At 48.2% G+C, this 26003-nt stretch overlaps 14 protein-coding genes across 14 annotated transcripts; 6 read left to right on the top strand and 8 right to left on the bottom strand.

Annotated features, from left to right (window-relative positions):
- Nucleotides 1–68: 68 nt before the first annotated feature.
- On the top strand, nucleotides 69–897 carry LCP9604111_3966 (DUF1014 domain protein; the record flags this gene model as incomplete). Its single annotated transcript, XM_039071612.1, has 3 exons — nucleotides 69–125; nucleotides 215–315; nucleotides 384–897. 3 exons carry the CDS (start codon nucleotides 69–71, stop codon nucleotides 895–897), a joined length of 672 nt encoding a protein of 223 aa, XP_038930050.1.
- A 468-nt stretch (nucleotides 898–1365) lies between these two features.
- On the bottom strand, nucleotides 1366–2498 carry pex7 (putative peroxisome biosynthesis protein (Peroxine-7); the record flags this gene model as incomplete). The annotated part of the gene is made up of 2 exons (XM_039071611.1): nucleotides 1366–2257; nucleotides 2335–2498. The coding sequence occupies 2 exons, from the start codon at nucleotides 2496–2498 to the stop codon at nucleotides 1366–1368; spliced, it is 1056 nt and encodes a 351-aa protein (XP_038930049.1).
- Nucleotides 2499–3311: 813 nt separating this feature from the next.
- Nucleotides 3312–3857, bottom strand: LCP9604111_3964 (uncharacterized protein; the record flags this gene model as incomplete). Its single annotated transcript, XM_039071610.1, has 3 exons — nucleotides 3312–3345; nucleotides 3453–3513; nucleotides 3725–3857. The coding sequence occupies 3 exons, from the start codon at nucleotides 3855–3857 to the stop codon at nucleotides 3312–3314; spliced, it is 228 nt and encodes a 75-aa protein (XP_038930048.1).
- Nucleotides 3858–4588: 731 nt separating this feature from the next.
- Nucleotides 4589–5392, top strand: LCP9604111_3963 (uncharacterized protein; the record flags this gene model as incomplete). Its single annotated transcript, XM_039071609.1, has 1 exon — nucleotides 4589–5392. The coding sequence occupies one exon, from the start codon at nucleotides 4589–4591 to the stop codon at nucleotides 5390–5392; it is 804 nt and encodes a 267-aa protein (XP_038930047.1).
- A 435-nt stretch (nucleotides 5393–5827) lies between these two features.
- LCP9604111_3962 (putative CUE domain protein) lies at nucleotides 5828–7285 on the top strand (the record flags this gene model as incomplete). Its single annotated transcript, XM_039071608.1, has 1 exon — nucleotides 5828–7285. One exon carries the CDS (start codon nucleotides 5828–5830, stop codon nucleotides 7283–7285), a length of 1458 nt encoding a protein of 485 aa, XP_038930046.1.
- A 437-nt stretch (nucleotides 7286–7722) lies between these two features.
- On the top strand, nucleotides 7723–9756 carry LCP9604111_3961 (GMC family oxidoreductase; the record flags this gene model as incomplete). The annotated part of the gene is made up of 6 exons (XM_039071607.1): nucleotides 7723–7766; nucleotides 7820–7939; nucleotides 7989–8205; nucleotides 8269–8805; nucleotides 8864–9467; nucleotides 9524–9756. The coding sequence occupies 6 exons, from the start codon at nucleotides 7723–7725 to the stop codon at nucleotides 9754–9756; spliced, it is 1755 nt and encodes a 584-aa protein (XP_038930045.1).
- Nucleotides 9757–10040: 284 nt separating this feature from the next.
- On the bottom strand, nucleotides 10041–11881 carry LCP9604111_3960 (uncharacterized protein; the record flags this gene model as incomplete). The annotated part of the gene is made up of 3 exons (XM_039071606.1): nucleotides 10041–11022; nucleotides 11083–11513; nucleotides 11567–11881. The coding sequence occupies 3 exons, from the start codon at nucleotides 11879–11881 to the stop codon at nucleotides 10041–10043; spliced, it is 1728 nt and encodes a 575-aa protein (XP_038930044.1).
- Nucleotides 11882–12417: 536 nt separating this feature from the next.
- LCP9604111_3959 (putative ubiquitin-conjugating enzyme) lies at nucleotides 12418–13553 on the bottom strand (the record flags this gene model as incomplete). Its single annotated transcript, XM_039071604.1, has 4 exons — nucleotides 12418–12498; nucleotides 12548–13290; nucleotides 13346–13440; nucleotides 13492–13553. 4 exons carry the CDS (start codon nucleotides 13551–13553, stop codon nucleotides 12418–12420), a joined length of 981 nt encoding a protein of 326 aa, XP_038930043.1.
- Nucleotides 13554–13642: 89 nt separating this feature from the next.
- Nucleotides 13643–15031, top strand: LCP9604111_3958 (uncharacterized protein; the record flags this gene model as incomplete). Its single annotated transcript, XM_039071603.1, has 5 exons — nucleotides 13643–13693; nucleotides 13769–13837; nucleotides 13899–13967; nucleotides 14925–14954; nucleotides 15020–15031. The coding sequence occupies 5 exons, from the start codon at nucleotides 13643–13645 to the stop codon at nucleotides 15029–15031; spliced, it is 231 nt and encodes a 76-aa protein (XP_038930042.1).
- Nucleotides 15032–15818: 787 nt separating this feature from the next.
- Nucleotides 15819–16319, top strand: LCP9604111_3957 (uncharacterized protein; the record flags this gene model as incomplete). The annotated part of the gene is made up of 1 exon (XM_039071602.1): nucleotides 15819–16319. One exon carries the CDS (start codon nucleotides 15819–15821, stop codon nucleotides 16317–16319), a length of 501 nt encoding a protein of 166 aa, XP_038930041.1.
- Nucleotides 16320–16522: 203 nt separating this feature from the next.
- LCP9604111_3956 (uncharacterized protein) lies at nucleotides 16523–17413 on the bottom strand (the record flags this gene model as incomplete). The annotated part of the gene is made up of 1 exon (XM_039071601.1): nucleotides 16523–17413. The coding sequence occupies one exon, from the start codon at nucleotides 17411–17413 to the stop codon at nucleotides 16523–16525; it is 891 nt and encodes a 296-aa protein (XP_038930040.1).
- A 929-nt stretch (nucleotides 17414–18342) lies between these two features.
- LCP9604111_3955 (uncharacterized protein) lies at nucleotides 18343–19569 on the bottom strand (the record flags this gene model as incomplete). The annotated part of the gene is made up of 3 exons (XM_039071600.1): nucleotides 18343–18464; nucleotides 18567–19181; nucleotides 19248–19569. The coding sequence occupies 3 exons, from the start codon at nucleotides 19567–19569 to the stop codon at nucleotides 18343–18345; spliced, it is 1059 nt and encodes a 352-aa protein (XP_038930039.1).
- Nucleotides 19570–21767: 2198 nt separating this feature from the next.
- LCP9604111_3954 (uncharacterized protein) lies at nucleotides 21768–22694 on the bottom strand (the record flags this gene model as incomplete). The annotated part of the gene is made up of 1 exon (XM_039071599.1): nucleotides 21768–22694. One exon carries the CDS (start codon nucleotides 22692–22694, stop codon nucleotides 21768–21770), a length of 927 nt encoding a protein of 308 aa, XP_038930038.1.
- A 1902-nt stretch (nucleotides 22695–24596) lies between these two features.
- On the bottom strand, nucleotides 24597–24953 carry LCP9604111_3953 (uncharacterized protein; the record flags this gene model as incomplete). Its single annotated transcript, XM_039071598.1, has 2 exons — nucleotides 24597–24668; nucleotides 24723–24953. The coding sequence occupies 2 exons, from the start codon at nucleotides 24951–24953 to the stop codon at nucleotides 24597–24599; spliced, it is 303 nt and encodes a 100-aa protein (XP_038930037.1).
- Nucleotides 24954–26003: the final 1050 nt, after the last annotated feature.

Here is a 26003-nt window from a genome sequence, read left to right as displayed (position 1 = left end):
TCCACCGTTTTCTTTTCATATCCATTGCTCGATCTGTCCGGCGTATAGTTTGGACCTAATATTTCACTATGGCAGGCAAGAAAGCAGCAGGCGAGAACACCAAGAAGGTCGCCGGAAACGCTCGTGTATGTTTTTTCTGAACCCCGCCCCCGCTATTATTGCCACACCCCTCAAGCATAAGATCGTTTGGATAGAAGCTGATAGTGCCGTACAGAAAGCGGAAGCCGCAGCAGCAAAAAAGGCAGCGGAGGACCAGAAGAAGGCTTCAGAGGAGGAAAAGCAATGGACAAAGGGATCCAAGAGCAGTGCTAAGAAGTATGTGAACTCAATCTCTCAAGGAGAACATGTCCTCGAGTACCGAGCTGATCATTTTCAATCTACAGAGAGGATGTTGAGGCTAAGAAAGCTGAGGCTGCCCGCAAGAAGGCAGAGCGCGATGCCCTACTCGCCGAAGAAGAAGCCTCCCAACCAGCCAAAGCCAAAGGCGCAAACGCCAAGACCGCACAAAAGAAGACTCGCGGCCTCGATCTTTCACAGTTGGATGATGCTCCTGCAGGCAGCAAGAAAGAATCTGCTCTCAGCGCCACTGGTATCGATAACGCATTAGATGCCCTGTCTCTAGCCTCGAAGGACACATCCAAGATCGACCGACACCCGGAGCGCCGATTCAAGGCCGCATATGCCGCATTTGAGGAGAGGCGTTTGCCAGAGATTGAGCAGGAAAACCCCGGTCTGCGCCGGAACCAGCGTATGGATCTCTGCCGGAAGGAATTCGAGAAGAGCGAGGAGAACCCATTCAACCAGGTGCACGCGGCTGTCAATGCTACCAAGGAAGAGGTTGCTGCCCTTCGGGATAGCGAGCGCAAGAAGGTCGAGGGCAGACTGGGCGGCAAATAGATGGGTCTGTCACTTGATCATAAGCATTCAGGCGCATGAATTATTGGGAGGTTGTCGATATATTGGCTCACTGACCATGGCCCTGAGTCTAAATGCTCCCAAATACCCAACATGGATGTTTCTCTCAAGATTGTGAGCCTCTTATCTTGATTCGGAGTCATTGAGTCACTGCAGGGTTCAGAACAAAAGGCTTAATGCTTAAGCCTGAGGAATAGGCAATAGTGACGCATTTGTTCTTATATCGCACCACGCATTGCATCTTTAGCCTCTCTGGCATATAATACGAAATAAAATGATCAATATCCCTTTCAAGTTATGCACTCCGTTTAAAGCAGGCTGTCTGGCAATCTGATATCTTAAACACACGTGTCCAGTAAAATCCTACATAGCATAGCTCCGTTTCGATTGGAAAAAAATGATAAGCCTCGGACCCTGCCAGAGATATATAATTGGTTGATTTGTCAAATTCTATGACATCGTGGCTCGCACATCCCACACATATAGATTCTCATCCCAGCCAACACTAGCACACCAGCCCTCACTTCCAAAGAGACACCAGTCCACACCCGTCACAAACTCGGTATGTCTACCCATGCGCCCTAGTTCCGCACCCATCACTGGGCCAGCGCGCATCATATCCATATCCCCGCCCGGGCCCGTGTCCGACCGGTCACTCCACACTCGACAAGTCATATCGTAGCTAGCACTCAAAAGAACATTAGAAAGATGCGGCGACCAAGCCACTTTTCGCACAGCATATTCATGCCCGAGCATAATGGCAAGCGGCCCTTGTTGCGGGGCCCGGATATCAAACGTCCTGATAGCACGGTCAACACCCGCCGTAGCTAAGACAGTGGGGCGGTATTTGTTCCAGTCGTGAGTGAGGGCCTCGGCGGGCGGGGTAGGGCCGCCTGGCTGGCCGGGGATTGCAGGAGCGGGGGGTCCGCCGTGGATGGGGATCTGGGTGACGAGGTGGTTGGAAGCGGAGGCCGGTGTGCGGAGATCGAACACGCGCACGTATGAGTCTGATGTCACGCACGAGAGGATGTCTGGACTGTGCGGACAGAATGATGCGGAGTAGGTGCAGCTGTGGGTTGGGAGGGTGAGGAGGGACTGTGGGCGATGCGGCGACCAGATGCGGACCGTGCCGTCCCAGCTACTTGAGCAGAAGCGGTCTTTTGCGACGGGGTTCCAGCTGACGCTGAATACTTCCCGCGCGTGCTCTTTCCAATTTGAGATTGGGAAGTCGTTCGCTGTGCAGTCGAATAGTTTGATGCTGCCGTCGCCGGATGCGGCGAGGACTTGGTTCTCGTGAAGTTCGGACCATGCGAGATCATATAGGGAGTCTTGTGTCGTAAACCTAGAGGTTGTATAGCGCCAGATGGTTAGGTTTCTGTGTAGCACACTCCGCCGCGGGGTCTGGAATATCCCACTTACCATTTTAGCGGTTGGATTCCATTCGCAGTCAACTCTAGAATATGAAGGCGGCCATTGCCAACTAGGCCAAAATTTGAGGAGCTTGCAACGGCTAGTCGATTGTCAAAGAATGGGGAGTATTTGACGGCGCAACCGTTATATCCTTGTGTGCGGTAATGGAGCATGACGAGCAACTGATTGGCGCCGGTCGCCCAAGGAGGGAGGTAGGAAAGAGAAATAGAAAGAGAAAAAAGGAGATCGTCAAGCAAGCTATAGGGTATCAAAAAGACAAACGTCAAAGCTCGTGAAGATGTCGAGTTGAGATTGGCGTATGATCTCGGGATTGCGGGGATCAAATGGGCCGAGGTCCTTTCTTGGCTCTTCAGGCACGCCACTTGCACATTCGCTTTTGATTTATTATCTATGTCAGCAATTTCATACTAAAAATAATCTCAATGAATTGGTTGTTGATGATTCTTTCGTCTTCGTCTTTGTATTCTTGTTTGAAGCTTTTCTCAATGGAGAATCTGCTTTAGATGATATAGGAAATTTTAGTATCTGTTGCCCATTCCAGGTATTGAACGTGATGATCCTGAATTTACTTTATTACGTATACTTAGAACGGGCTTTGACGCTGTCGATGCGGACAATAATGGCGTCATATGTAATTTCTTTCTATGAACTCCTTCAGGATACAAGGTGCCAGATCGACCAAGAAGAAAGAGTATATTCAACCCAATAACCAAGATGGAGAAAGAAAGAAGAAGCAAGTTGATATAGCTGACCACTTTGCAAACGTTACAAACTTGAACTTTCTCGCTTAGCTATCTAGCAAACAATCCATGTAAAGTAAACAATGCGAACAGTAAGCGAGTAAGCAAACGAGCAAGCAAACATGAAGCATACTAGGAATCTCGCCCAGATGGGACCGCCAATTTTTAGCGCCTCTTGGCACAGAGGAACATGTATTAATCCGAGTTCCGAGAGCTCAGCGAATGTCAGACATCAGCGAATGTCGGGATTCTTTTTAATCTTCGAAGCAGAGTTAGTTGCACTTTCTGAGGCAGCATATGATCGCCGACGGATTAACAAAACACCTTCCGTCCCAAAAGCACCTTGAAGTCCTGAATCTTTCTTACCTTCTCACGCAGCTAGTGTTTATTGATGTCCACGTGGCGTAATTTCGTCTGATATGATGAACTTGGCTTGGTCATCAGATCAATGGTCTGCTTATTGTCACATGACAATATTAGATCGTGTTGTGCGTCAAATTCAATTGAATTGAGCAGTCGTTTCATCCAAAGTAAGTGCTTTGCTGCCTCCACGTAGTAATCACGGCATCTCTGGCATTGTTTGGTCTCTGTCGAGAGAAACGTAGACTGGAACTGGTCTAGAGGTAAGTTGCGCTTACATCCTATAAATTGTTTCAATGAGGGTTCTGGCGACAGAGATGCCTCTGGTACTGGGGCATTTATAGCCAGAGGTGATAGTGTAAGGGGGGGACGATGCAATAGTAGGTCTAGAACGCTCTTTCTTTTTGGCATCTCGATAAGATTGATACTGATCGGCCTCTTGATTGCTAGCGCGCGAGCGAAATAGCTCTAAAGGACGCGAGTGACCGCATCTAGTGCATGTTTTGGAAGCTATAATGATAGAGAAAGGTGGATGCTTAGACAGAGATATCTGCTCTGCCTATATGAGTATTGCAGTTGGGAAAGCCGGTATCCTAGTAGTAGCCTTATCTTCCAGACAGAGAGAAAGTTTAGTTAACTAGGGGCCTTCATGTGAACTAGAATCCCAGAGGAGAAGCTAGACCAGTCACCACTCACAGAATGAAAAAGTTTACAGGATGTTGTTACATTAGGAGATAATAATATCTACTGCGACCTGTGTCATCTCCATACTTGCTAGCTGATTGTCCTGGATGGTTGATGTTGTCACTTGTGTCGCTCTCGTCTTATCTGCTGGGTCGATGGTTGAGGGTGGAGTATGTGATGTTCGTGGTCGTTGACGTCAACGGGCTACATCTACAGCTACATCAAGCCCCAATTGCAACAGTAAAAGGAACCATTCTAGATCAATTATCTATTCGCTGGTACGGATTTAAGCCAATCATGTTCAATAGGTACAAATTGAGCCACCCGATAATATTTTGCCTCAATCTGCAAAGTATGGAAATGACGCCACAATTGGCCTCTTTCAAGATCTGCTTTTTAGTCTGCTCGGCTTGATTCTGATTGAACATAAACTCTTCTTAATATACAATCCAACTGCCATGATAAGCCCAAGAATCCACGATAGCCAAATGGCACCCAAATTGGGAGGCGACAAGCAAACGCCAGTACCGAAGCAGTATACATCCCCGGCCAGTCTATTCCTCAAAGAAGAAGTCTACCGACTCGGTGCATTGCCAGGCCTGAGATCCCTGCCCCCAGGCCCAGAGCGTGACTTTATCACTCTCTCATGGGGACCCATCGTCTACCGCACCTCTTACTCCCCCGAATCCAAGCGCCTCCTCCCTGTATTCATGCGCTACCTCAACCATTCCGTGAGCCGGGCATTGCGCCGGACGTTGACAGGATCCGATGAAGAAATCCAAATTCTCACAGAGACATATTCTTCCAAGATTTTCAACTCGCGAGATATGTTCGCCGATTTGAATGAGGAAGAGATTCGACAAGTGTTTCATGATTTCAAGGTGTCACTCGCGATGCCTGAAATAGAGCTCCCAAGCAGACTGCGCATATGCTTGATGCTCGATGATGCAGTCTTCTCGCACTTGAAATGCGCTTTAGATCGTTCGTCGAAGGCCGAGAGGGATGCAGATGTGGGTGGATGCTGGGTGAAGGTTGTTGAGGAGAATTTTCCGGATTCGAGGATTGATGATCACCCGCTCACGAGCCACGATATAGAACGTGTATCTAGTTACGTTACAGAAAACCAGGGGGATTATCATGGGTGGACGATAGTGGCACTCGATGCATTGGTAGAAATCTTTGATGGGCTTCGTCAGATGAAACCCCTGGTTGAGTATCATCGGGAGGGACAGGTATATTTGGGAGAGGGCAAATGGATTTAGTCTGTATTAGAGTGTATCTTTCAATCAGTTTCAACCATTTTTTTTCGCATATATCGTATATAATGTGTAGTTCGAGACCGATGCTGGTGGCCGTACCATCCCATCTACCAAGGTAAGACCACACAAAGGCAAGTGCGGCTGTTCTTGCGATATAGTAGGAAGGAACCTCATGATGGGTCACCCAAATTGGACGAAATGAAAGTAGACATGCTGAGCCATGCATAGCAGACCAATATCGCCAATTTCAGAAATTCTACCTAGTTTAAAAGTCGTTCTATAGAGATCATCTACAATTTGCACCTATCTACGGAGAGCCTCATACTGTGCGTGATCTGATTGGTCACTTCGGTGGAAATCATGTGCCGATAAGCATTTTATCGTGATTTGTCATAAGCACCCCGAGGCCCATTCGTTACTTTTCAGAGCCTCAAAAGGATGAGACTGGGAACATCCATGGATGCTTTCATATCCAGGAAGCGACCGCGGCTCTTAAATCCGAGCGAGGAGGCCAAGCCCGAGTCATCAGATCCCCACGAAGACACCACTGATACCAAGCTAGCAATACTGCTCTCTCTCTTCCCGACTATCAAACAAGATGAGCTATTGGAAATACTGGTATCCTGCGAAGGGTCTGTGGAGAATGCTGCTGGACTTCTCTCCGAGAAAGGCTCCACGGCAGGCACACTTGTCAGCAAAAAGCGAGCTGCTGTTACCTCATCATTCGGAATGCAGACATCTCTCTCATCGCATATTCTTACAAAAGCTGAAGACGGAAGCATGAAACCTTTGAATGAATGTGCGAGTAAGAAAATCATTCCCCTCCCACAAAAGGGCAAAACGTTACACCTCTACTCGCCTGAGGATATTGCCACCTACACACCTTGTACTATCATCCACAACTTCCTACCAGCTAAAGAAGCAAATACACTTCTACTTGAATTACTTGATGAATCTAAACACTTTTCTCGGTACGACTTTCAACTCTTCAACCGCACCGTCCAGAGTCCCCACACACACGCCGTGTACGTCTCTACGCCCGAAGAACACCGGCAACAGACGTCAGAATACACATACGGTGGCACATATCGGTCAAATGTGCGCCAGGTAACACCTCAGCTACGGTTAGTGTCACGCCAAGTACAGAACAATGTCAACAGCGAGATCAACAAACGAATTCGAGACATCTATCCAGGCGGAAAGAAGTTACAGTACCAGTCACCAAAGGAGTGGCGGCCCAACGCAGCATTCGTTAATTGCTACGACGGGCCGACCGAAAGCGTGGGATATCACTCTGACGAACTGACCTATCTTGGGCCCCACCCAGTGATAGGAAGCTTGAGCTTGGGCGTGGCACGCGAATTCCGAGTCCGCCGAATAGTAGCCCGAGACGACGAGACTGCGGAAGAAGATCAAGATGCGGATAAGACTAGTCCAGTCCCAAAATTTGCGCGAAACCAGACTGCATCAGCTGCACGGGCTGACGCCCAAGGCCAAATCTCGATCTATCTTCCGCACAATTCTCTCCTTATTATGCACGCAGAGATGCAAGAGGAGTGGAAACACTCCATTACCCCGGCTCAAGCTATCTCCCCACATCCGATATCCGGTAACAGACGTATCAATATCACCTATCGTTGGTATCGTGATACTCTACACCCACGCTACACTCCACGTTGTAAGTGTGGTGAACATACGATTCTCCGGTGTGCACAACGCAAGCATGAGACACGAGGCAGATATATGTGGATGTGCTATGCTGGTTTTGCACCAGGAAAGGAAGGGTGTTCGTTCTTTCAGTGGGCTGAGTTTGACGATGATGGGGATCCGGTTTGGGGAAAGAAAGCCATCCTGGACCACGCCCCTGCTTTATCGAATTTCTCAGCATCTCAATAGGTTATGAGACTGCTGTATAGAAACAATAACGGCCCTGTGGGCTCTTTTTTGGTGTGCGAATCGACTGTTCTATAACCTTTGATGTGGAACCATCCCGCTTTTCACCCATACCCCATACCCCGCGAGCGGAAAGTGGACTGGACATTCCGCAAACTCCACACTTTGGGGTATCCCGAGGTTTTTGATTTGGACCAATCATATGCCGGCTGATGCAAGTCTATCACTAGATCATGCATTAAATGTACTTCTGCCAAGCCCAATGTCGCTGCCTAGTACATAAACAGGTAAGATTGTCCCAAGTTACCCACGAGTATGCGGAATCGCCTCCGTCCTCCCCTATTTCAGAAGTCCGGTGTAAAAAGCCGAGCTCATATTTCATGCATTTTGGTGATCTTTAATTTGCCATCTTGATGAAGTCGTGATCTGAAATCTACACCATGGCTTCTGGAATTGAGGATACCTATGACTATGTTGTCTGCGGGTAAGATAGTTATCCACCCACAGAAGCTTACAATCTTGCTTACCATAAGTTAGAGGAGGAACCTCTGGCTGTGTGGTTGCTGGCCGTCTAGCTGAAAACCCCGAGGTCAGTGTGTTGCTTCTGGAGGCTGGGCAGCATAACAAGGACCTGGAGAATGTTCACATGACCGGCGGGTGAGTCGCAAAGCCCTCCTTGATGCATTCCTCATCACTGACAGATTAGGTGGTCAAACAACTTCGATGCCGAGACAGACTGGAATATCGTCACTCCTCCTATGGCAGGGGTTGACAATCGCCAAGTGAAGCTGAGTCGTGGCCGGTTCCTAGGAGGATCCAGCGGGTGCAATGGCACGCTTTGCATTCGTGGCAACAAGCTGGATTATGATGACTGGGGACTAGATGGGTGGAGTGGGGAAGAGTTTTTCGAGTATATGAAAAAAGTAGGTGATATGATTCCCACGCCGCATTGAATAAGCAGGCACTGACAACAAAAATACGAATAGTCAGAGACATTTCACCCAAAGCCATGGTTCCAGGCCGACAAAGAGAGTCACGGACACTCCGGTCCCCTTCACACAGAGCCGCATGATCTGGCGCCAATCTCCAAGCTTTTGATGGAGTCTTATGTCTCGCAAGGCATGCCTCTTCATCATGACATGTTCAGCACCGGCGATGTTGCACAAGGATGTGGCCATGTACCTCGCACAGTATACCAGGGTACGCGGACAACGGGTGCTGATTTCGTTACCAACAAGAGCCACCGTGGGAATATCACCATCAAGACCGACACCACTGTCGACAAAATCATCTTCAGTAAGCAGAGAAACGAGACTCGCGCTTCGGGCGTAGTCACGCAAACTTCAGATGGCGGCTCTCGCATCTACTACGCTCGAAAGGAGATCATAATCTCTGCAGGCGCCTACTGCAGTCCCGCAATCCTCCTTCGATCTGGCATCGGCCCCAAGGCAGAGCTAGAACAGCACAACATTCCTTCTTTGGTCAACCTACCAGGCGTGGGCAAGAACCTGATGGACCATCTCGTCAGTATTCCCTAACGATCATATCAACATGAACCATCCTAACAGTCCACACCTCTAGATCGTATTCATGTTCTACGAAACTGAAAAGCAAGGCCTAACAAACGACCACCACGTCTACCACGGCAACAACTTCGACCGAACCTACGCACAGTGGAAAGAGAACAAAACCGGCTTCCTATCCACCTTCCCCTTCGGCAGCTTCGCCTTCGCGCGCCTCGACGACCGACTGCAAGACGAGCCTCTCTGGAAAAACACCTCCCGCGAACCCGGCCGTGACCCTATGGGTCTCACACCACAGCAGCCAAACATCGAGTTCTTCAGCACAGAGTGCTACGGCGGTCCCAAGCAATACGACCAATTCCCGATCAATAACCAGCACGCGTTTTCCATCATTGCCGAGCTGTTCGCGCCGAAGTCTCGTGGCTCGGTGGTGCTCGAATCGGCGGATGCGTCGGTTAACCCGATTGTCGATTGTAACTATCTCGCTGATCCGCTTGATGTGTTGGTTCTTAGTGAGGCTTGTCGGTTTGCGAATGAGGTTGTTATGCAGGGTGCTGGAACCAAGGATATCGTTAAGGGGTCTTGGCCGCCGAATTTGAAGCACCATACTTATAAGTCGAGGGAGGAGTGGGTTCCGTATGTGAAGCAGCATGCGACTACTTGTGAGTGCTGTATTGGAAGGACGGTTCGTCTTGTGGTTACTGACTTTTGTTGACAGGCTACCATGCGGCGGGTACTTGTGCCATGGGGAAGAATGGTGATCCGATGGCTGTTCTCAATGAGAAGTTGCAGGTGAGGGGTGTGTCGGGGCTGCGAGTTGCTGATTGCAGTGTCATGCCTACATTGCATGGAGGACATACCCAGATGCCGGCTTACGGCATCGGAGAGAAATGTGCGGATTTAATCAAAGAGACATGGCGGATGGCGGGCAATGTCTACCCTCGCATTTGATATCCCCTGCTGTCGAACTTTGCCGTCATTGGGAAGACTTGCGACGTTTGTGTGGTCATATCTACACTATACCCAGTTCCAGTACTGAATTTGAACACAAGGAATAGTTCTTCTTCATTAGTCAAATAGCGAGTTGCATCCAATTGAAACTTATACTCCAAGAGTAAGAGAAAGCCTTCTTATACAGATACAAATATAAAGCATAATTCAAGTCGGGAGCAAATCAAGCATTAGGCCATAAGAATAGTGTGATGACTCCATCGAGCAAATACAAACAGTTGATCTCAACTGAGTTCGCTTGAAGATCCCAAGCTGATACTGATAGCATCATCGTCCATTTCATACGACATTAGCGCTGAAACCTTGCGATAATCGTCAGAAGGACGGGGCGGCACACCTGGGATGCGCGAGATAGTGCAATGAGTTTCCAAGCAAATAGCATGGGGTTTCGGTAGCAAAGAGTGCTGGTGCTCCAGGTGGGCGCTTAGAACATGCTGGGCGGCCGGCTCAGAAGAATACGCTTTTAGAACACTGTTGATCTGCCTGATCAAGTCTTCGAACACGGGATGTTCAGTCAATTGTGTTTCCTGATAAAACTCAATCGGAACACCAATTTTCACTTTGAGTATCCACGTCTCCCCTGGTCGTAACCGCGCCAGGTGGCAGTCTTCCATTGCCGAATCAAACTGGCATCCGTGGCCCTGCTCAACAAACAATTTCAAGTTGGATAGGATCCCGGGGCTGAGACCGGTACGAAGCTGCCGAATGACTTTGGAGACCATTCGCATGAAATGAACTTCGCAGGATCGTGGATCATCTGCATTGGCATCATAGAAAATGTGCCATCCAAGTGGATGGTTTGCTGTGCCAAGAGGGAAGCAAGGCTGAGGGGAGATCGTATGGATACCAATAGCCGTGTCCACGCCAGATATAAACAGATTTTCTGGGGGAAACGCGGATATGAATACCAGATGACAAAACGCTGCTCTGGGAGACGGGTAAAAGAGTCGAGATGCCTGTCGAATAGAGTTACTCGCGTCAGGGGCTTTTCTCGTTTTCTTCTTCAACTGGCGGAGAGAAAATTCATTCAGGGCAGCTCTCAATGTCTCGAATGGGTGGAACCCCAGCGGAAGGAATAGCTTAAAACCGTCTTTAGAACTTCCGTCAACACATGCTACGGCTATTCTGTCATTGCTGACCAGATTTGAAGCAAGCACAGAAGATGCCAAGACCATTGGCGTCAAAAGGCTAACAGAAGATTGTCGCCTATTTGATAGTCAGCAAAACATGTTTTCTCTTGACGATTAAACCAACGGATCAACTCACAAGCTATCAAAAAGTATGATAATGTCAAGGGGTGCTAGGGTCGAGGTCTCAGGCAGCGAAATAGGCTCAACATCAGCAGATACATTTACTGACGCCCACACAGACATCGAATCTGTGCCCATGCACGGCCAGCCTGTGTAGGACCTCATGGTGGCGAACGCGACAGGAAGCTCCAACGGACAAAGTAACCCGGATGACCCTGGGCGCAGCATGTTTGATAAAGACCGGGAACTGTCCATTCTGGATTTATGTTTCGAGATGGAATCTGTTGGCGGTTCCATTGCGCCGGAAACGGAGGCTGACTTCGACGAGAGACATGGCTCCATAGAACCATAAGACCCGGAGCTCCAGCGGACAAGAAGTTGTGGCGCCAGTTGATATCCACTCTGAGTCATGAGTCCTCTTCGAGGATCAACCCGGCGGCGCGATGTCTGAAGGGAAAGGTCAGTAAGGACAATGCACTTGAAACCATGGCGGAAATTACCTGATCGATAAATGGGTCTTCATTCGCATCAAAGCCAGCCTTGCGGATACCTCGGGAAGCTGCAGCATGTTCCTGACGAAGTTTAACCACATCAATATTGTAAAGACTATCACTGAGAGACGGGCTTCTGGTTGATGTTGCAAGCTCGCTTGAATCGTATTCCACGCTCGCAGAAAGGGACGAATGGCGAGAAGGGATCTGTGGATATGACAAGCTCGAAGCAGAGCTAGATGTCGAGCTGGCTCTATGTATGTGTGCAATGAATGGGGTGCGGCGTTTAAGAACAGAAATCGGCGTAGTTGGTATTTCCTCCATGGTGTCGCGAGATTTAAATATGCTCTCTGTTGGTGACAGGACGCTCGAATTCAATCCGAATATCCGAAGCGTCTGTCGCACGAACTAGAGTCGACCGGGGCGTGATGGGGCAAGTCTCTGAGTCCGATGGGATCTTCTTGCGTCTCTGCTGCTTCCAAATACTGAAGCACGACAGGAACGATTCTTTGAGGGAATGAATGCTCCAGTAATTGGAACACGCAAGAGCGACGACAACAACAAAGACGAGAACAGCGATAGGAACAAGGATCAATGCAATAATTAAAGCTGAGCTTTTGATATCATATGATAGCTTATAGGTCATTTTGCTGGGATATAATGATGCGAGGAGGAGAAATGGGGAAGTAAACAACGTTGAAGCCATATGCTCCTGCCGCTTCCTGAGGACCGACGATTCAGATGGCAACGACGATGGCATTTCCATGGCTCCTGGACGGAGGATCCGTGGGATATTCCGAGATTAAGTCGATGAAGATTTAAGACAACGTAAAGTAGCATTTTGGGTATCATAATAGCACTTATATCCCGTCCCCTGCCATTGCAGCCATTTTCTCCTTGACTGAGTTCATGGTTGTATCATCCAGCCGCGAGAATCGAATCTAAAATGTGGTTAGTACAAGTCAAGAAAGGACGCCAAGGGTCATGTACCATTTCATCCACACCCCCACGAGCAGCACCTCCAAACAGCATCGGCTCAGAATGAGAGTTTTCAATCTCATCTTTCACCCGCCTGGCCCAAATTCCATCCCAGTGCCAATCCCCCGGAAGCCGAGCCTGCGGGCTTCCACGTTTCAGTTGTCCTCGAGGGCCTCCTCGACGATGTGCCTGCCATGCATGCCATGCCCCGGGGTTCCCGGCAACCTCAACCGGCAGCGAATCCAAAACCAATTCGTCATCAAAGGTCGACCGAATGTAATCCAGTATCTCGGACACAGGGACAACGTCTCTTCGTTCCGAAAACTGATCTATAGCAGGTACTTCTGCCACCCGCGATGCTTCTACATCGCCGTCCTCACTAGCCGCTGATGCCGCTGGAGGGTTTGACGCGTTCGATTCATCACCATCGTCTGTAACCGGATCGGTAGAGCTTGCGCGTCCGATCGATGCAGCACTTGCACTAGCACCGCTTACATTCCGTGATGTGTTCCGTTTTGCCCTACCAAACCAGTGGGGGAATCCATGGCGCAGACTGAATCCGCCGGGCGGTAATCGTTCATCGTCCGTCGCACTGACGGGATTGTCACTTGCCGAGCCAGTGCTATAGGTATATGTAGTAAGAGGCACAATCAATGGGTGGAACAAGTCCGTCGCGAAGGTGACTAGAGGAGGAAGGTCGGGATAGGTGTCTGGGAAGCGGAGCTGGAATCGGAGGACGGCCGAAGCATAGGGACCTACAAACAGGAGTTAATCGACGCATGGCGGAGGGAATAGTAAATTTGAATTCACCTGAGCGAACAAATATCACTCCATTCCAAAGTGTCGGGTCCCCAGGCGCAAGGCTCATGTAAACCCCTGGCGGTGCTGCACGTCTCAGGCTCGCGCTGTAGGGGTGTCAATACATAAAATGGTATTCGCGGGGTACATAGGCTCACAATTCCAGGTGGAGCTGCTGCTTTCGAAGTGAAGGTATGCAGGGCAACTTGGAGGTCGACATGTCTACTTTAGCAGAGGGAGTTGGGAAGATCCGGGGTTGACGCTCACCTGGCTATACGGGGGAGAATAACGGCCAATCGTGACTATAAAATGATTTGGCTGATTCTACCTACCGCTTTTTCCACCGCCTCCTTCAAATCAGTATATTTGCCCCCCTCATACAACAACGGGTGTAAATTGGAAGTCTAATATTCTAGAATATATCGACTCGTAAAGCCCTGCTATCTTCCTTCTCTCGCTGCAGAGCAGAAGACATACATACAACAACAGGATGTTGTAGTGATAGTACGCACCCTCCAAGTCAGGCTTATGTTCCAAGATCGAGAATAATATTGACCCGTTTAAGATACTATATTTCCGTGCACCACAATTAATTGCATTTTCACACTCCTGTCTCCCTTTTTTTGAATCAGTTGTCTAACGGACGAGTCGAACCGTGACTCCTAGATCCATGCCGTCGCCTGGGCCTGGCGGTACAATCGATATTATTCAAATCCTCTACCATCACCGATCAGTTATGGGGTTGAGCCCAGATCACGTATCCTCCCGAGATACAAATCAACCTTGGCAACTGAAAAGACTCAACAGGCTGAACTAGGGTTGAGTATCTATTCACCGCTCAAGTTGGCGCAGTCCAGAGGAGTCCACACAATTAGACCAAGCGAACTTTTTTGTGTTTGCAACCATCCGCCAGGTCCATCCAATAAAATATTTAGTGGAACTGATGCTTATTGACCATTATTTAAGTTGCAGAGATAATGTAAAGGTACACTGTATTCCAGTGTGTGGTCTGTCAACCGGGTAAGATACGATGTATGAATGTATTGTCTGGGACTAATGCTTGTCAGTCCTCCGAGGGTGAAAGCGACTTTGTCGTTGTGCGAGTGTCTCTTCCTCGTTGGGAATGGGGGTCCTCGACTATATGGAATCTATCTGCCCAAAGGCCCCGATGTCAACATGCATATCATATGATGGACCCCTCACGGATCGACAAACAGGGCTGATCGACTGACACGAGTATTCCTTAGCTGACATGTATTCCTCGGCTGGCATGTATATTCCTCTTGGATCAGATAAGGCTACCAAAAATGATTGGCAATTCACGGGTGCCAAGGTGTCGAGCTCGAACATCGTGGGCGTTTCGCTAATGCATCCATGAAACACCAAAGCGCACTTCTATAGGGATCCATACAGAGTTCGTAGCACAGCGGGCGCAGCCAGCAGTTGCTCACCCTGGGGGAAACGTGCTAGCCAATGATCTTTGACCAGTAAGCCGCCTCAACGCTCACCCACTGCTCCTGGGTGATAATAAAATTGACACCGGAAGTCTAATCATACCGGGAGATGAGCCGGGGCAAGGTATTTTGGACAGAATCGCAATGAGCGGCTCAGCCTGGAAAGGGTACGTTTTGGTTGCGACACTATTTTCGGTGTCAACGTCGAACATTTTCGTTGACGCCCATCTAGGACCACTTTTGATCGACTGACAAAACAAATTCTCTTTCCAAGGTTGCGCTTTTCAGGCTGGCGGCAAGCCCTTAGAGGTCATTGACCACTTCAATCCAGCCAATGTTTCAAGGCGAAACAAAACCGCGAATTGTGGAAAGACGGCACGTTCCACAGCATCCGGCGCGTAGCCGATACCCCGCAGGCTATACGGAGTAGACATGTGTAGATTTTCTCCGCAGCTGTCGTCCAATTGCTTAATTCAGCATTACAAACTATTACGACACGATAATAAATACACATTTGAACAAAGCCAGTGTGATTATTTTGAGAATATAACTAGAGGAGAAATCGAGCGACGATTGGCTCCATAAAAGGGAAATGGCTGGACATAGTACATATGCAAGTCCAGCGCTAGCGTCAGAGAGCTGAAAGTGAGGCTACAAAGGAGTACTCCGGGCGCCAACTTTGGAAGAGGTACTCGGCCTAATTTGAGACCTGGCGGGGATTGCTGTCCAATTGGTTTGTTTCAGACGAGGCGAGATGATACTTAAAATATGTCATGTATACTTTCATTATAGAAGGAAGACATTATAAAAGGAAGAATGAATCCCATTCTAAAAAGAAAGATCACCTACATTCCTTCCCATTACAGTACTTGCCTTGAGGAGGTAATTACTGAACTTGTTTTCACTTTTGTTTTCTTTTCTCCTGACTGAAACCACCATCTTTTCACTATCCAGTGTCTCAATACTTTGATATACTCTGTTTTCCCCCATCAACGCTACGTCCTTCTCACGTCTTTATCTGGATATCAAACATGTCCGACAATCCTCCCGCATCCGAGCGGTACAGAGTCTTCACACCAGAGTTCGACACAGCAGCCCCCGATCCTCTGGACCCTGCGAAGCGATACCACACAGGTGTCTTCATTCAAACAGACCCGGATATTTTCGAAGGAGATCTATTTCATGTCACCGGCGACATCATCGCCGCAAAGGGCATGTACTTCGATGTGAAAGAAAGCTATACTCCTGGAGCGTCCGCGCATTTTCACAGAACCACAGAGATTGGATGGATTTACAAAGTCGATTTTCCGAGAATAAGGGGTATCTTAGAAGCCTTGCCCACACCGACCAAGCAGCAGGGGATTGACTTTTGGAGCCATGATCCAAGCAAGCGGAATAAGATCACTTGGACGAAGGAGAATGGGGAGCTTTACGGGCCAGGCGAACAACGACGGCCAATCATAAAGTGCAATGAATGGACACATCAGATTGCGATTCCGAAGTTGCGACAGGAAGGCATTTTACATAGCTAAATTTGAAGTATCGGTTTGTTTCGGTTTGCGGTCATACGATCGCATCCCAGAAGAATCGGGGCCACCCACTCTGGATGCCTGTTTGCGGAGCGCAGATGACGGCCAGAGCCTTCTGATGAAGGATTGAGATGGAAGTTGACGAGCTTTATTTTTTCTTTGTGGTTAAGAATACATCGATTTCGTTCTAAACATAGCAACGTACTTCACCAGCCTAGATCCCTGTCAATCAGTTGCATCATGGCCACCTCGGCTGGCCATACTTGAAGAAACTCCTGGACTCGCCAGGACCAGTCTTCTCCCCAGTCAAAAATAAAGGGGGAAGATGCACAAAAGAATTCCCAGAAGTCAGGAAACCAGCCAGAATTCTCCCAATCGACCAGTACGACATCAAATGATCGCCCACCTTGATCGTTTGGGCGACTTGTATTCTCTGCGACAATAATGTTCTTCTGCTGAAGGTCCCCATGTGTCAATGTGGGCCGGTGACCTTGAAGGACGCGAGCCCAGTGTTTTTCGTAAAAGCGAGCCTTGAAGTCTGGACGCTTATTGCGTTCGACCAAGGCTCTATAATTACCGACAAGGGCCGCAACGAAGGCAGGCTCGCCAGAGAAAGGCCCTAGGAATTTTTTATCGCCATGCTGGCTATAGAATAGGTAGTGATGTACGCCGCCCCCGTCCAGGCCTCCGAAAAAGTCGGGCCATGGACACTCGGCCTTTCGCATTGTGTCGGATATTAGTTTAAGTTTTGCGATAATGTCGTCCTTCTCAGAGTCCACCAATGATGGCCAGATGGAATTCAGCGGAACCCCAGGAACGCGTTGCATGATCATGAAGACTTGTTTGGACTCATAGTACATCGCGTATAGTCGAGGGGCCGGAACTCCTGGGACGTATCGTTCAAGGTAAACCAAAGCTTGGCCTTCCCAGGCGTTGACAGTACCCCCATATTTTGCAACAATATCGTCGTTCACCGCCACAATCTTGGAGGCCATGGTCTCCCACAGAACATTGGTGCAAGCGCGAATTTCATCTGTTGTAGGTAGAGTAGGCAGAGGCTTGGAGTTCTGAAAGGGGATAGCGACTGGTTCCCACATCGTGAACAGAGCAGGTATTGATGGAAGTAATATTGAAATATGGATGATTGGCTGAATGGAGGGGAAATGAGCGGTGAAAGAAGATCAAGATCAGTCACAGAAGTCCAACTAGACCTCGGACCACTAGAGCCGATTTTCCGGGGGTGTGAGCAACAATTCCCTATATAAATAGTAACTCCCTAATTTTACTCCGTACATATGAGTTGATAGTTTGACTACGAAGACCCATGGCGCTCAGGGTTCCAAACTCCTCTTGGGGAGGCTTTGATTCCTGGATGCCTTATTTTAGAACGGCAGAAAATTTAAATACCTGAATTACCATAATAGTAGAAAATGGGCGTCAAATGTGACACAAATCCTAGAATTCCTTTATGTCTCGGCATTGAAGCCGTCTACCTATGCTTGATCTGGCCGCCGCTCGAAGCATCCCTCGAGGTAATCCACACACCCTTACATTCCTGTTTCGTGGCTGACCCTGTTATTATCGCAGCCGCAAAACCAAAGCCAGTCCGTCGCAAGCGTGCTAGATCTCCAGCACCTCGGCGGAGCCAGCGGAGACGGAGGATTTGATCCCTTCCACCTCCCTTACCCGGATTTATGCCGAGGGAGAAAGAAAGAAGAAAGAAGAAAGAAGAAGAGAAAACCGGCAGTCAACTCAAAGTAGAAATTTTTTTGGAACTCAAAAACCACCCAAAAATATGAAGATGCCGAAATTTGTATAGGCCGAAGGCTTCATATAGGGCGGTAGTTATCGAGAGCGGTGCTAAAATAAGGCATACAGGCATCAAATCCCCCCAAAAGGGAGTTTCGAGCCCTGAGCGCTATGGGTCTTCGTAATTTGACAGCCACTCTCTACGGAGACCTGGAACAAGCACTCAAGTCTGGCGATAACCAATCACTGGAAGAATTGCTAGGTGACTCGATCAACCTCATAGTTTGCCATCATCAGTGCCAACATTCCACACATCGGTTTCGATGCTATTACGGCCTAGAGTGTTCTCGACATCGCTGCAAATCACTATAAAGTTGATGGGCATTGCTAAGGAGCTTGCTACAAGATGTGATGTCATACTCCATGAATATGTTCATTGCTCTCGTTGGGACGTAATCTAATATAAGCCATCTATGACCTATGATCTATCTATCTACATACTCATCGGCTCTAAAGGAAGTCTATCCAAATCCGCTTCTTTCCCCAAGAGACCCAAATGTATCATCCCCTCACCAACCCCCTCATATATGCCTCCAGCTACACCTTCCATCCACCAAACCGCGAAATTAGTGAGAGCAGCGCCAATCCGCCCTTCGTTGAACTTGCTAACAGCAGCTCCGATATTAACACCGCCTTTCCCCAACCCGTCAGCTGCCTCCAGTGTGATGGTCATGATACGCCGAGTGATGCGATGTGTCCGGTCATACTCATATATTTGGCGCAATAGCACCTTTGCATATGGTAGAAGGAACCGCAATAGAATGAACAACTGCAAGATCATTGAGGCAAGAAATTTATGCAGATATGATCTTGGCGGAGGGCATATTGTATGATTCGCACCTTCCATATACCCGGACGGCTGGGAGTATGTTGTTAACTCGACTTTCACCGGCTCGGGGATATGGTGCTGAAGCATGGAGGTCTCCTCATTGGTCAGGTCGGAAGGTAAAGCATCGAGAAGGTAAATGAGAGCGTTAAAGTAGAGAGATCGAGCCAGACGGCCATCAGCCTGCGGCTGCTGGGCTTCATACCCCGCATTTCGGAGAAGATTGAACGCTTCACGAAAACCGTCAGTAAAAACCATGCAATGAATACTTCGAACATCAACCGGAGAGGACTCACCGGGTACGACTCGATTCCACCGCAGCCCCGATGTGGTTTCGTATTTTGTCGGGGACCCCATGTCCTCTCGGGGACTATCTGACCCCACGGGGCCAGGGTCGAACAAATCCAAGTCATTGCTGGCCATGGAAGGCCCTTGGAGCTCAGGTACTACTGACGCAGACAATTGGCTTTGACATAGCAGATGAGGTTCCGACGAAGATGCAAGTCCACGGTGCTGATCCCCGCTCGATTCGGTGGTCTCGGGGACGGCTCGGGCAGAGTATAGGCGGGGTAGTCGACGCCGAATGGATGCCGGGATGGGGAAAATAGCGTAGTCCATTATCACCGTGCACTGAGTTGAAGTTGACACCGGATGGGAACTTGAGGGCCTTTTGGGGGAAAATCTAGATTAGATGGCAAATGATAGAAAACGACCTAAAATAGTTCAACTGAAATCTCCAGTTTCACATGTCAACGTGGACGCTTCCGCCATACTTACTGATAAGGAGACCGATAAGAAAATCCCGATCGATAACAAAACCCGATCTATTGCCGATCTACTGCCGATAACCTGGGGATCAACTTCAAACTTATGGATTTTAGAGGCACCTAATTGTACCGTATCAACCCCTCTGATAGCTCAGCTGGAAGAGCGCAAGACTGTAATTGCCCTATTCTTTAAGAGAACTTGTTATCTTGAGGTCCCTGGTTCGATCCCGGGTCAGAGGATTTTTTTAGTTTGTCTTTATGCGTACGGAGTACTGTCAGTAGTAAGGATTCGTACTTTTGTATATCAGCAACATGTAATAACTATGCAGGACAAGAACTTTTGTATGACTATGAAACAATCACCGCCTTCTCTTTCTTCTCGCGTGTACAATATATAAAAAACCAGTACAAAACGAACCGCATCTAAAAAGATATGTCAAGTTAATCTCCGATAGGGGGAATCGAACCCCCGGCTGCCGTGTGAGAGACGGCGATGTTAGCCACTACACCATATCGGATATTGGATGAAGGAAGAGCATGTTATTGGCTATATGAACCAAGGGCAAAGTGGACCTGAGGGGGATGACTAATGTAGTTTAGTGACCCTTTTGGTTTAGCGCACTTGGCTTTGTGCGTACCCGTGCGTGGTTCTATATAGTTAAGCCTCTTCACTTCCAGCCCCAACCAAGTCGCTGAGAACTTCAATCCGCCATTCGGGTGAGTTCCAAGTATCTCCGTAATCCCGAATGATATCTTCGCGTATGGCAAGGTGCAACGGTGTGTCGCCACCCTGGCAACGCTTGTTCGGTCGGCCCCTTTGGAGAGAAGATATCTGACCATTTCCGAGTGGCCTATGAGTGCTGCCCAATGCAGTGGAGTTAGGCCATGAACGAGCTTACTTCCAGGGGCATCCTGGTCTCCAGGTGAAGGTTCATAAACCCCGCGGCCAGCTTTTGTTGTTCGATTCCATCTCTTCCTCGCGATGCCAGCGTTGACACATGCTCCTGCTTGAATTGAGGCTTCGGCTGTGTCTTTAGATCCCTTGCGGATGGCGTAATGTAATGGCATCATGTTTCCCACGTCACATATCTCAGAACAAGCACCTCTCGCTAAAAGAAAATTGGTGATCTGAATGCTGCGACTTCCCCCCTTGGTTGATAAGTGTAGCGCACTGCGACGCATAGAGTCTATCGCTTTTATTGAGGCCCCGAGACGAACTAGTTCTTGAGCCAGCTCAAGCTTCACATTCTGCACCGCGGTAAGAAGAGGTGTCTGGCCATCGATGTCTGTATATTCAATATTTGCCCTATATTGCACAAGGAGTTTTATCAATTGTGAGTCATCCTGGTCAGCAGCGTAATGCAAGGCTGTTTTTCTTTCTTTGCCGGCCCCGTAGACTTCAAGACCATGCTTCAATAGCAGTTCAGCTGCTTCCACTTGTCCATTTCTGGCAGCCCAGTGTAATGCAGTCTGGCCATCATCGTCCTTTGTATCACGGGAGACACTATTGGCGAGAAAGTAAAGAAGACATTCTCCAAGGCTGAAGTATGCTGCAGTATATAGTAGAGAGGCTCTGATTGAGCACCCCTGCTTGATTCGCCGAAGGTACCGATCGGCAAACAATACCCAGAGGGATTGAGAAAGGGCGTTCTCGCTCTGAACAAAAGCTTGGACTTGTTCCTTCACTTTTGAGTGGGACATGCGTGCATGATAGCCCCAATTCTTGGCCGAGTACTCAAAAGGTGGAAATCGTTCAAGATAGTCTTTAAACTGACTGTGCGAGGATGTGAGCCCATCTTGAAGTACCTCATGGCGCATGTAGGAAATACATATAGTCGCAAGTTGGCCATGAGCATCGGGAAAGAACTCGGTTCAGTTATTCTTAACTCATACCTTGTGTAGTGTCGTAGTTGAACGACGTCGCTTTACTCATCAGCTGTAACCATGCCTGCACACACAGAGATGATGTCTTATTCTCTAAGAGATTTTTTTCGTCAAAGCTATCCTCTTCAAATGCAACAGCGAGAGCATGTTGCAACTCAAGTGATCTCAAAGGTCTTGTGTGTTGGTGTTATCCTTGGTGAAAGTAAATGCAATATAGCTGGGAGAAGTGACGATCTTCTGGTATTGAGGGTCGTTGGTATTCCAGATATAAAGACCCAAATCAGCGTTGTGAGTCACTGATAATTCAGCAGCAATGGCGTCACAGGAACCCTGAGGCAGGTAAATGCAAGGATCGACTGGGGCTGCTATGACGGTGGTGCCCCCCAAAAGAGAAGAGTTTCCTTGTGCAAGTAGGCCTTCTTTGCTAGAAGAATCCCATGGCGAACCACCGGTCACGACACCGAGGCTAACGTCGAGTAGATTGATAGGCGCCGAACTGCCCGTGTGAGGCTGAACAGAAGCGTCACCCAGCAGCCGACTTTGATCGTAGCCACCGAGCATCAAACTGCCCGGAATACCTAGCGAGGATAACCCAATGTGCATGCCGTATGAATATGATTCGATTTGCTTCGACCCGTTCCACAACCAGCCAGGGGCAATGGTTCCTCCGATGTTGCCAAATGTCTGGTTCATGTATTGGGCACCCAGCGCTAGGGAGCCAACTTCGAGAGGATAACTCTGTCCTCCGGGGTAGGTCTGGTAGCCTTGTTGGACAGCGATTAGATTGGACCTTGGGATGTCTACCCCATATAGACTCATCGTATCTGTGGCACAGTGAGCCCTTCCGAAGACCGGATTGTCGTTGGTTTGCGAGAAATCCAGAGACCCCCACAAGCCATAAGGCGTATAATCAATGGATGTGTTGTCCCAAGTGCTCGATTGAGTATCGAAGGTGCCGGCATCATCGGCATAGCAGTAGGAGGTTAACGTGCGATTTGAACAGTAGGAAGAAAGAATGATGTAGCTGTTCCACCACCCCCCTGGATACAGAGCGATCTCCTCTTTCCCACAACACAGCGTTCCAAGGGCCATCTGGTCCAAATCCTTTTGGGGACCATCTCATCACCCATGGAAGCGAGTCTGCAGAGCTGAAATCCAGGAGGGCGAAAAGCAGAAAAATGATGCCGATTCGACTTCGACGTATCTGTGAGCAGGATATCCCCGTCGACATTCTCATATTGCATCTGATGTCTATATCACAGACAGAATATAGAGGACAGACACGAGCGTTCGGGGCCAGGGGTTCATGGAACGAGACGATAAAAGTCGGAGGGGCACTAGGAGTCGCGCTCACTAGGCTCGCACCTCTTCTTAAACCGGTGTTGGTTTATCTGGATCATCTTGCAATACCAAGCAGGGGAGGCTGTCCAGCACATTAGTCCCAGCGCGTAGTGATCCAATCTCGGACCCTGGGATTCGAATCCCTATAGCATTAGCGCGTAGGTATTATCCCTAATTTTGTCGTTTTATAGGTGTAATCATAACATAGCAAAAGTACCCTTACGTGTCTTATATGGACTAGTCTCGCACCTTTGGCCCCCAGATTTCTATACGAATACTTTGTATTTTTTCCGACTTCCTAGCCTTTTTCTTTATATCGCATATACACGTTAGCGCTTACCCAGCCCTTTAGTACAGCGGGCTCAGTGACAATTTTTAATACCAGAACGCAACCACGTTGCCTCCTGTATATCTCAACCTTTATTGCTCTGTTTAATACTCACTGTTTTTTATATCAAAAAGGAAGTTCTATATGGGTTAAAGTATTTCTCTGCCAACTGAACCCTTGCCAAGCCTTTCATTGTCCTTTCCCCACAGGACCCACCATGCGAGCTACAATTACCATAGTTTTCCTTTTTGTTATAATTGTGTCTTTGCTCATTATAGATGGCGAGCCTACAGTGGTACAAATTCCCAGTCACTACGATGGTCCAGCTGCCGTTGACGCATTGAATTGGTCTCAATTTGCTTACACGCAATATGTTACGAACACTGCCTACCTGTGCATTTCCGTGATGCTGTAAATTGTCTTACCATACCTGTACAGTAAGTGTAACGAACCACAAACTTTACCAATGCATTTGCGGGCGGGCCGAACCCCAGCGGATCTTTACATCCATCCCATTGGGGTACAAGATCGGCAGTTTCCACCTCATCAAGGGCTTCGCATAATTTGGTTCATGCGTAATGTCACTTTATTAAATTTTTAATTATCAGTTAATTAAAATGAAAAGATGAATCAGGACAATCCCGGCTACTGTGCATAATCGGCGGCAGGATGTTTCACATATGTTGAACCCTTCTAAATTTGGTCAATGGATATTCGGGGGGTTGACGCTCATATCGTCGAAAACCCATGGGAGGCTGCTACGGAGGCAGACGTACATATTGTACTCTGTCAAGAATGGGATATGGCCCCTCTAGGCCCTAAACAAGCACCTTGGTTTTTGTTATGGTCTAGTGGCAAATTACGCTGTACGAAATTCGACATACTCCTTTAAATTAAAGGGGACGGCGCATGACCCAATGATACTATGCAGTATGATGTCCAGAACAGTATCGTTACAGCTTTTACAATACGTACCTTGGCTTGAAATGCATGCTTCAAATGACTGGCTCGCAAATAAAAACAGCATATGTACATCGCGATGGAGAAATAAGAGGGAAAATCGATAGACGTCTAGCATCCAACGATGCGAGAATACACTGGCCCATCTAACGTATGCAGTAGCAGTATGCTGAGATAGTGAAGACATCTCGTGGATTAATTACGCTTCCGCTGCACTGGTTTTACATACATTCTATTTCTTTCGTTAGAAAACAACACGGTCTGATAGTTGTGACAGAGGAACTAATATGACGAACCTTTCGTCGTATCTTAAAGTCGTCGTAAATGCCCAACCAAATGTTCAAAGCGCGACAGTCATCTTCCTGTTAGGTCAGAGGGTTGAAATCACAGGTAGGCTGCTTTTCATCAATAATATCTTTAGGAGCTTCGATCCATGGCTATCATTCACACAGGTTAGCATCTTGGGTCGACTTTGGAATCCTAGCACAAACCTTGGGCACAGGCCAGTCAGAGAAATGGAGAAACTTGGTCTCGTTAAGAATGGCATAGGGATCCCATTCTTCCAACGGGTTTCCAAGGTAGCCAGCATGTTCTTTGCCGCGGAACTCTCCTGTCAAAAGATCGTAGCAACGGTGTGGCAGGACGAAAGCGCTGTCTTTGTATAAATCGTTGACGATTTCCATGTCAAAGTCGCCAGAGCTTGCATTAGCAATTGCTTGCATAACGCGAGTGAATTCAAACGTAGACGGTTCGACAAGAACCAATTGCGAACTTAGGACTCAGTCGTCTGGATTAAGCCAGTAGGCTCGTAGCATTGCGACAGGGCAAGGTAGGAGCAGAAACAGCTCATCTATAGCCTGTAGGTAGGTTAGTAGGAACGATAAGACAACATTGTGATAAACAGACTTGCAGGATAGTAGAGTCAGAGTCTAGGCTCAAAACCCTGTCGTATTGTATTTGATTGAAAGCAAGAAGCTTCGTATAGCTCTCTGCCCATATTTCTGTGGTTGATATTAGCTAAGAGGGACACTTCAAGGAAGGTACTGGCAAAGCGACCATAGTGTATACCGCAGGGAAAAATTACTTACGGTCACCGCCGTTCCTGCTTTAAACTTGAATAGGCTTAAGCTTGACTTTGTATTTATCCCGAGCGATACGGAGTAATTCCGCTTCCCTCAAATTATCGTCATCAGCGACCGAAAAATAATCGGGGTACATCATTAAGCGGTCGGGCTTGCTGTCGAGACGATACAGGGCCTCAAATAGCATGACCGAGTTACACAGATAATCAGTATTAGTGACATATTGTATATACGCAAAGCGAGTCCAGTCAACTTCTTTCCCAAATTGGATAGTAACCTATGGCCTAAGATAGCCAAAACTGCCGCGAATCCGAAGAAAGATCACCAGTAATATGATAGATATCAGGACAAATACAGCGCGTAGGGGTTTGGTTACAGTCATGGTATGATCGCTTGCAAAGTCTAGCGATTAGCCATCAATATCGTATCTTTACTTATGGCGTGGTGTGAGTGAAGAAATCCTTCGTCTTAGACCTGTCAGCCTAGCCAGGTTGAAAATGACAGCAAGCTAACCGCCGGGGTAAGCACAGGAGACCCCGAATCTGCTCCGTAACCAAAGCGAGACATTTGGTCCCAAACCGCACTAATTTCTTACAAATTGGGGGCGAAACACCATTACTGGACGACAGCGTAATCCGCAGCGGAAAAGGCCTGGGCAGCGGGCAGGGTAGGGCCTCAAGATACATCAAT

Source organism: Penicillium roqueforti (genome assembly GCF_015533775.1).
Source record: "Penicillium roqueforti strain LCP96 04111 chromosome Unknown scaffold_07, whole genome shotgun sequence".
In the NCBI taxonomy this organism is placed as follows: Eukaryota; Fungi; Ascomycota; class Eurotiomycetes; order Eurotiales; family Aspergillaceae; genus Penicillium; species Penicillium roqueforti.
This window is presented reverse-complemented; position numbering and strand designations above follow the sequence as displayed.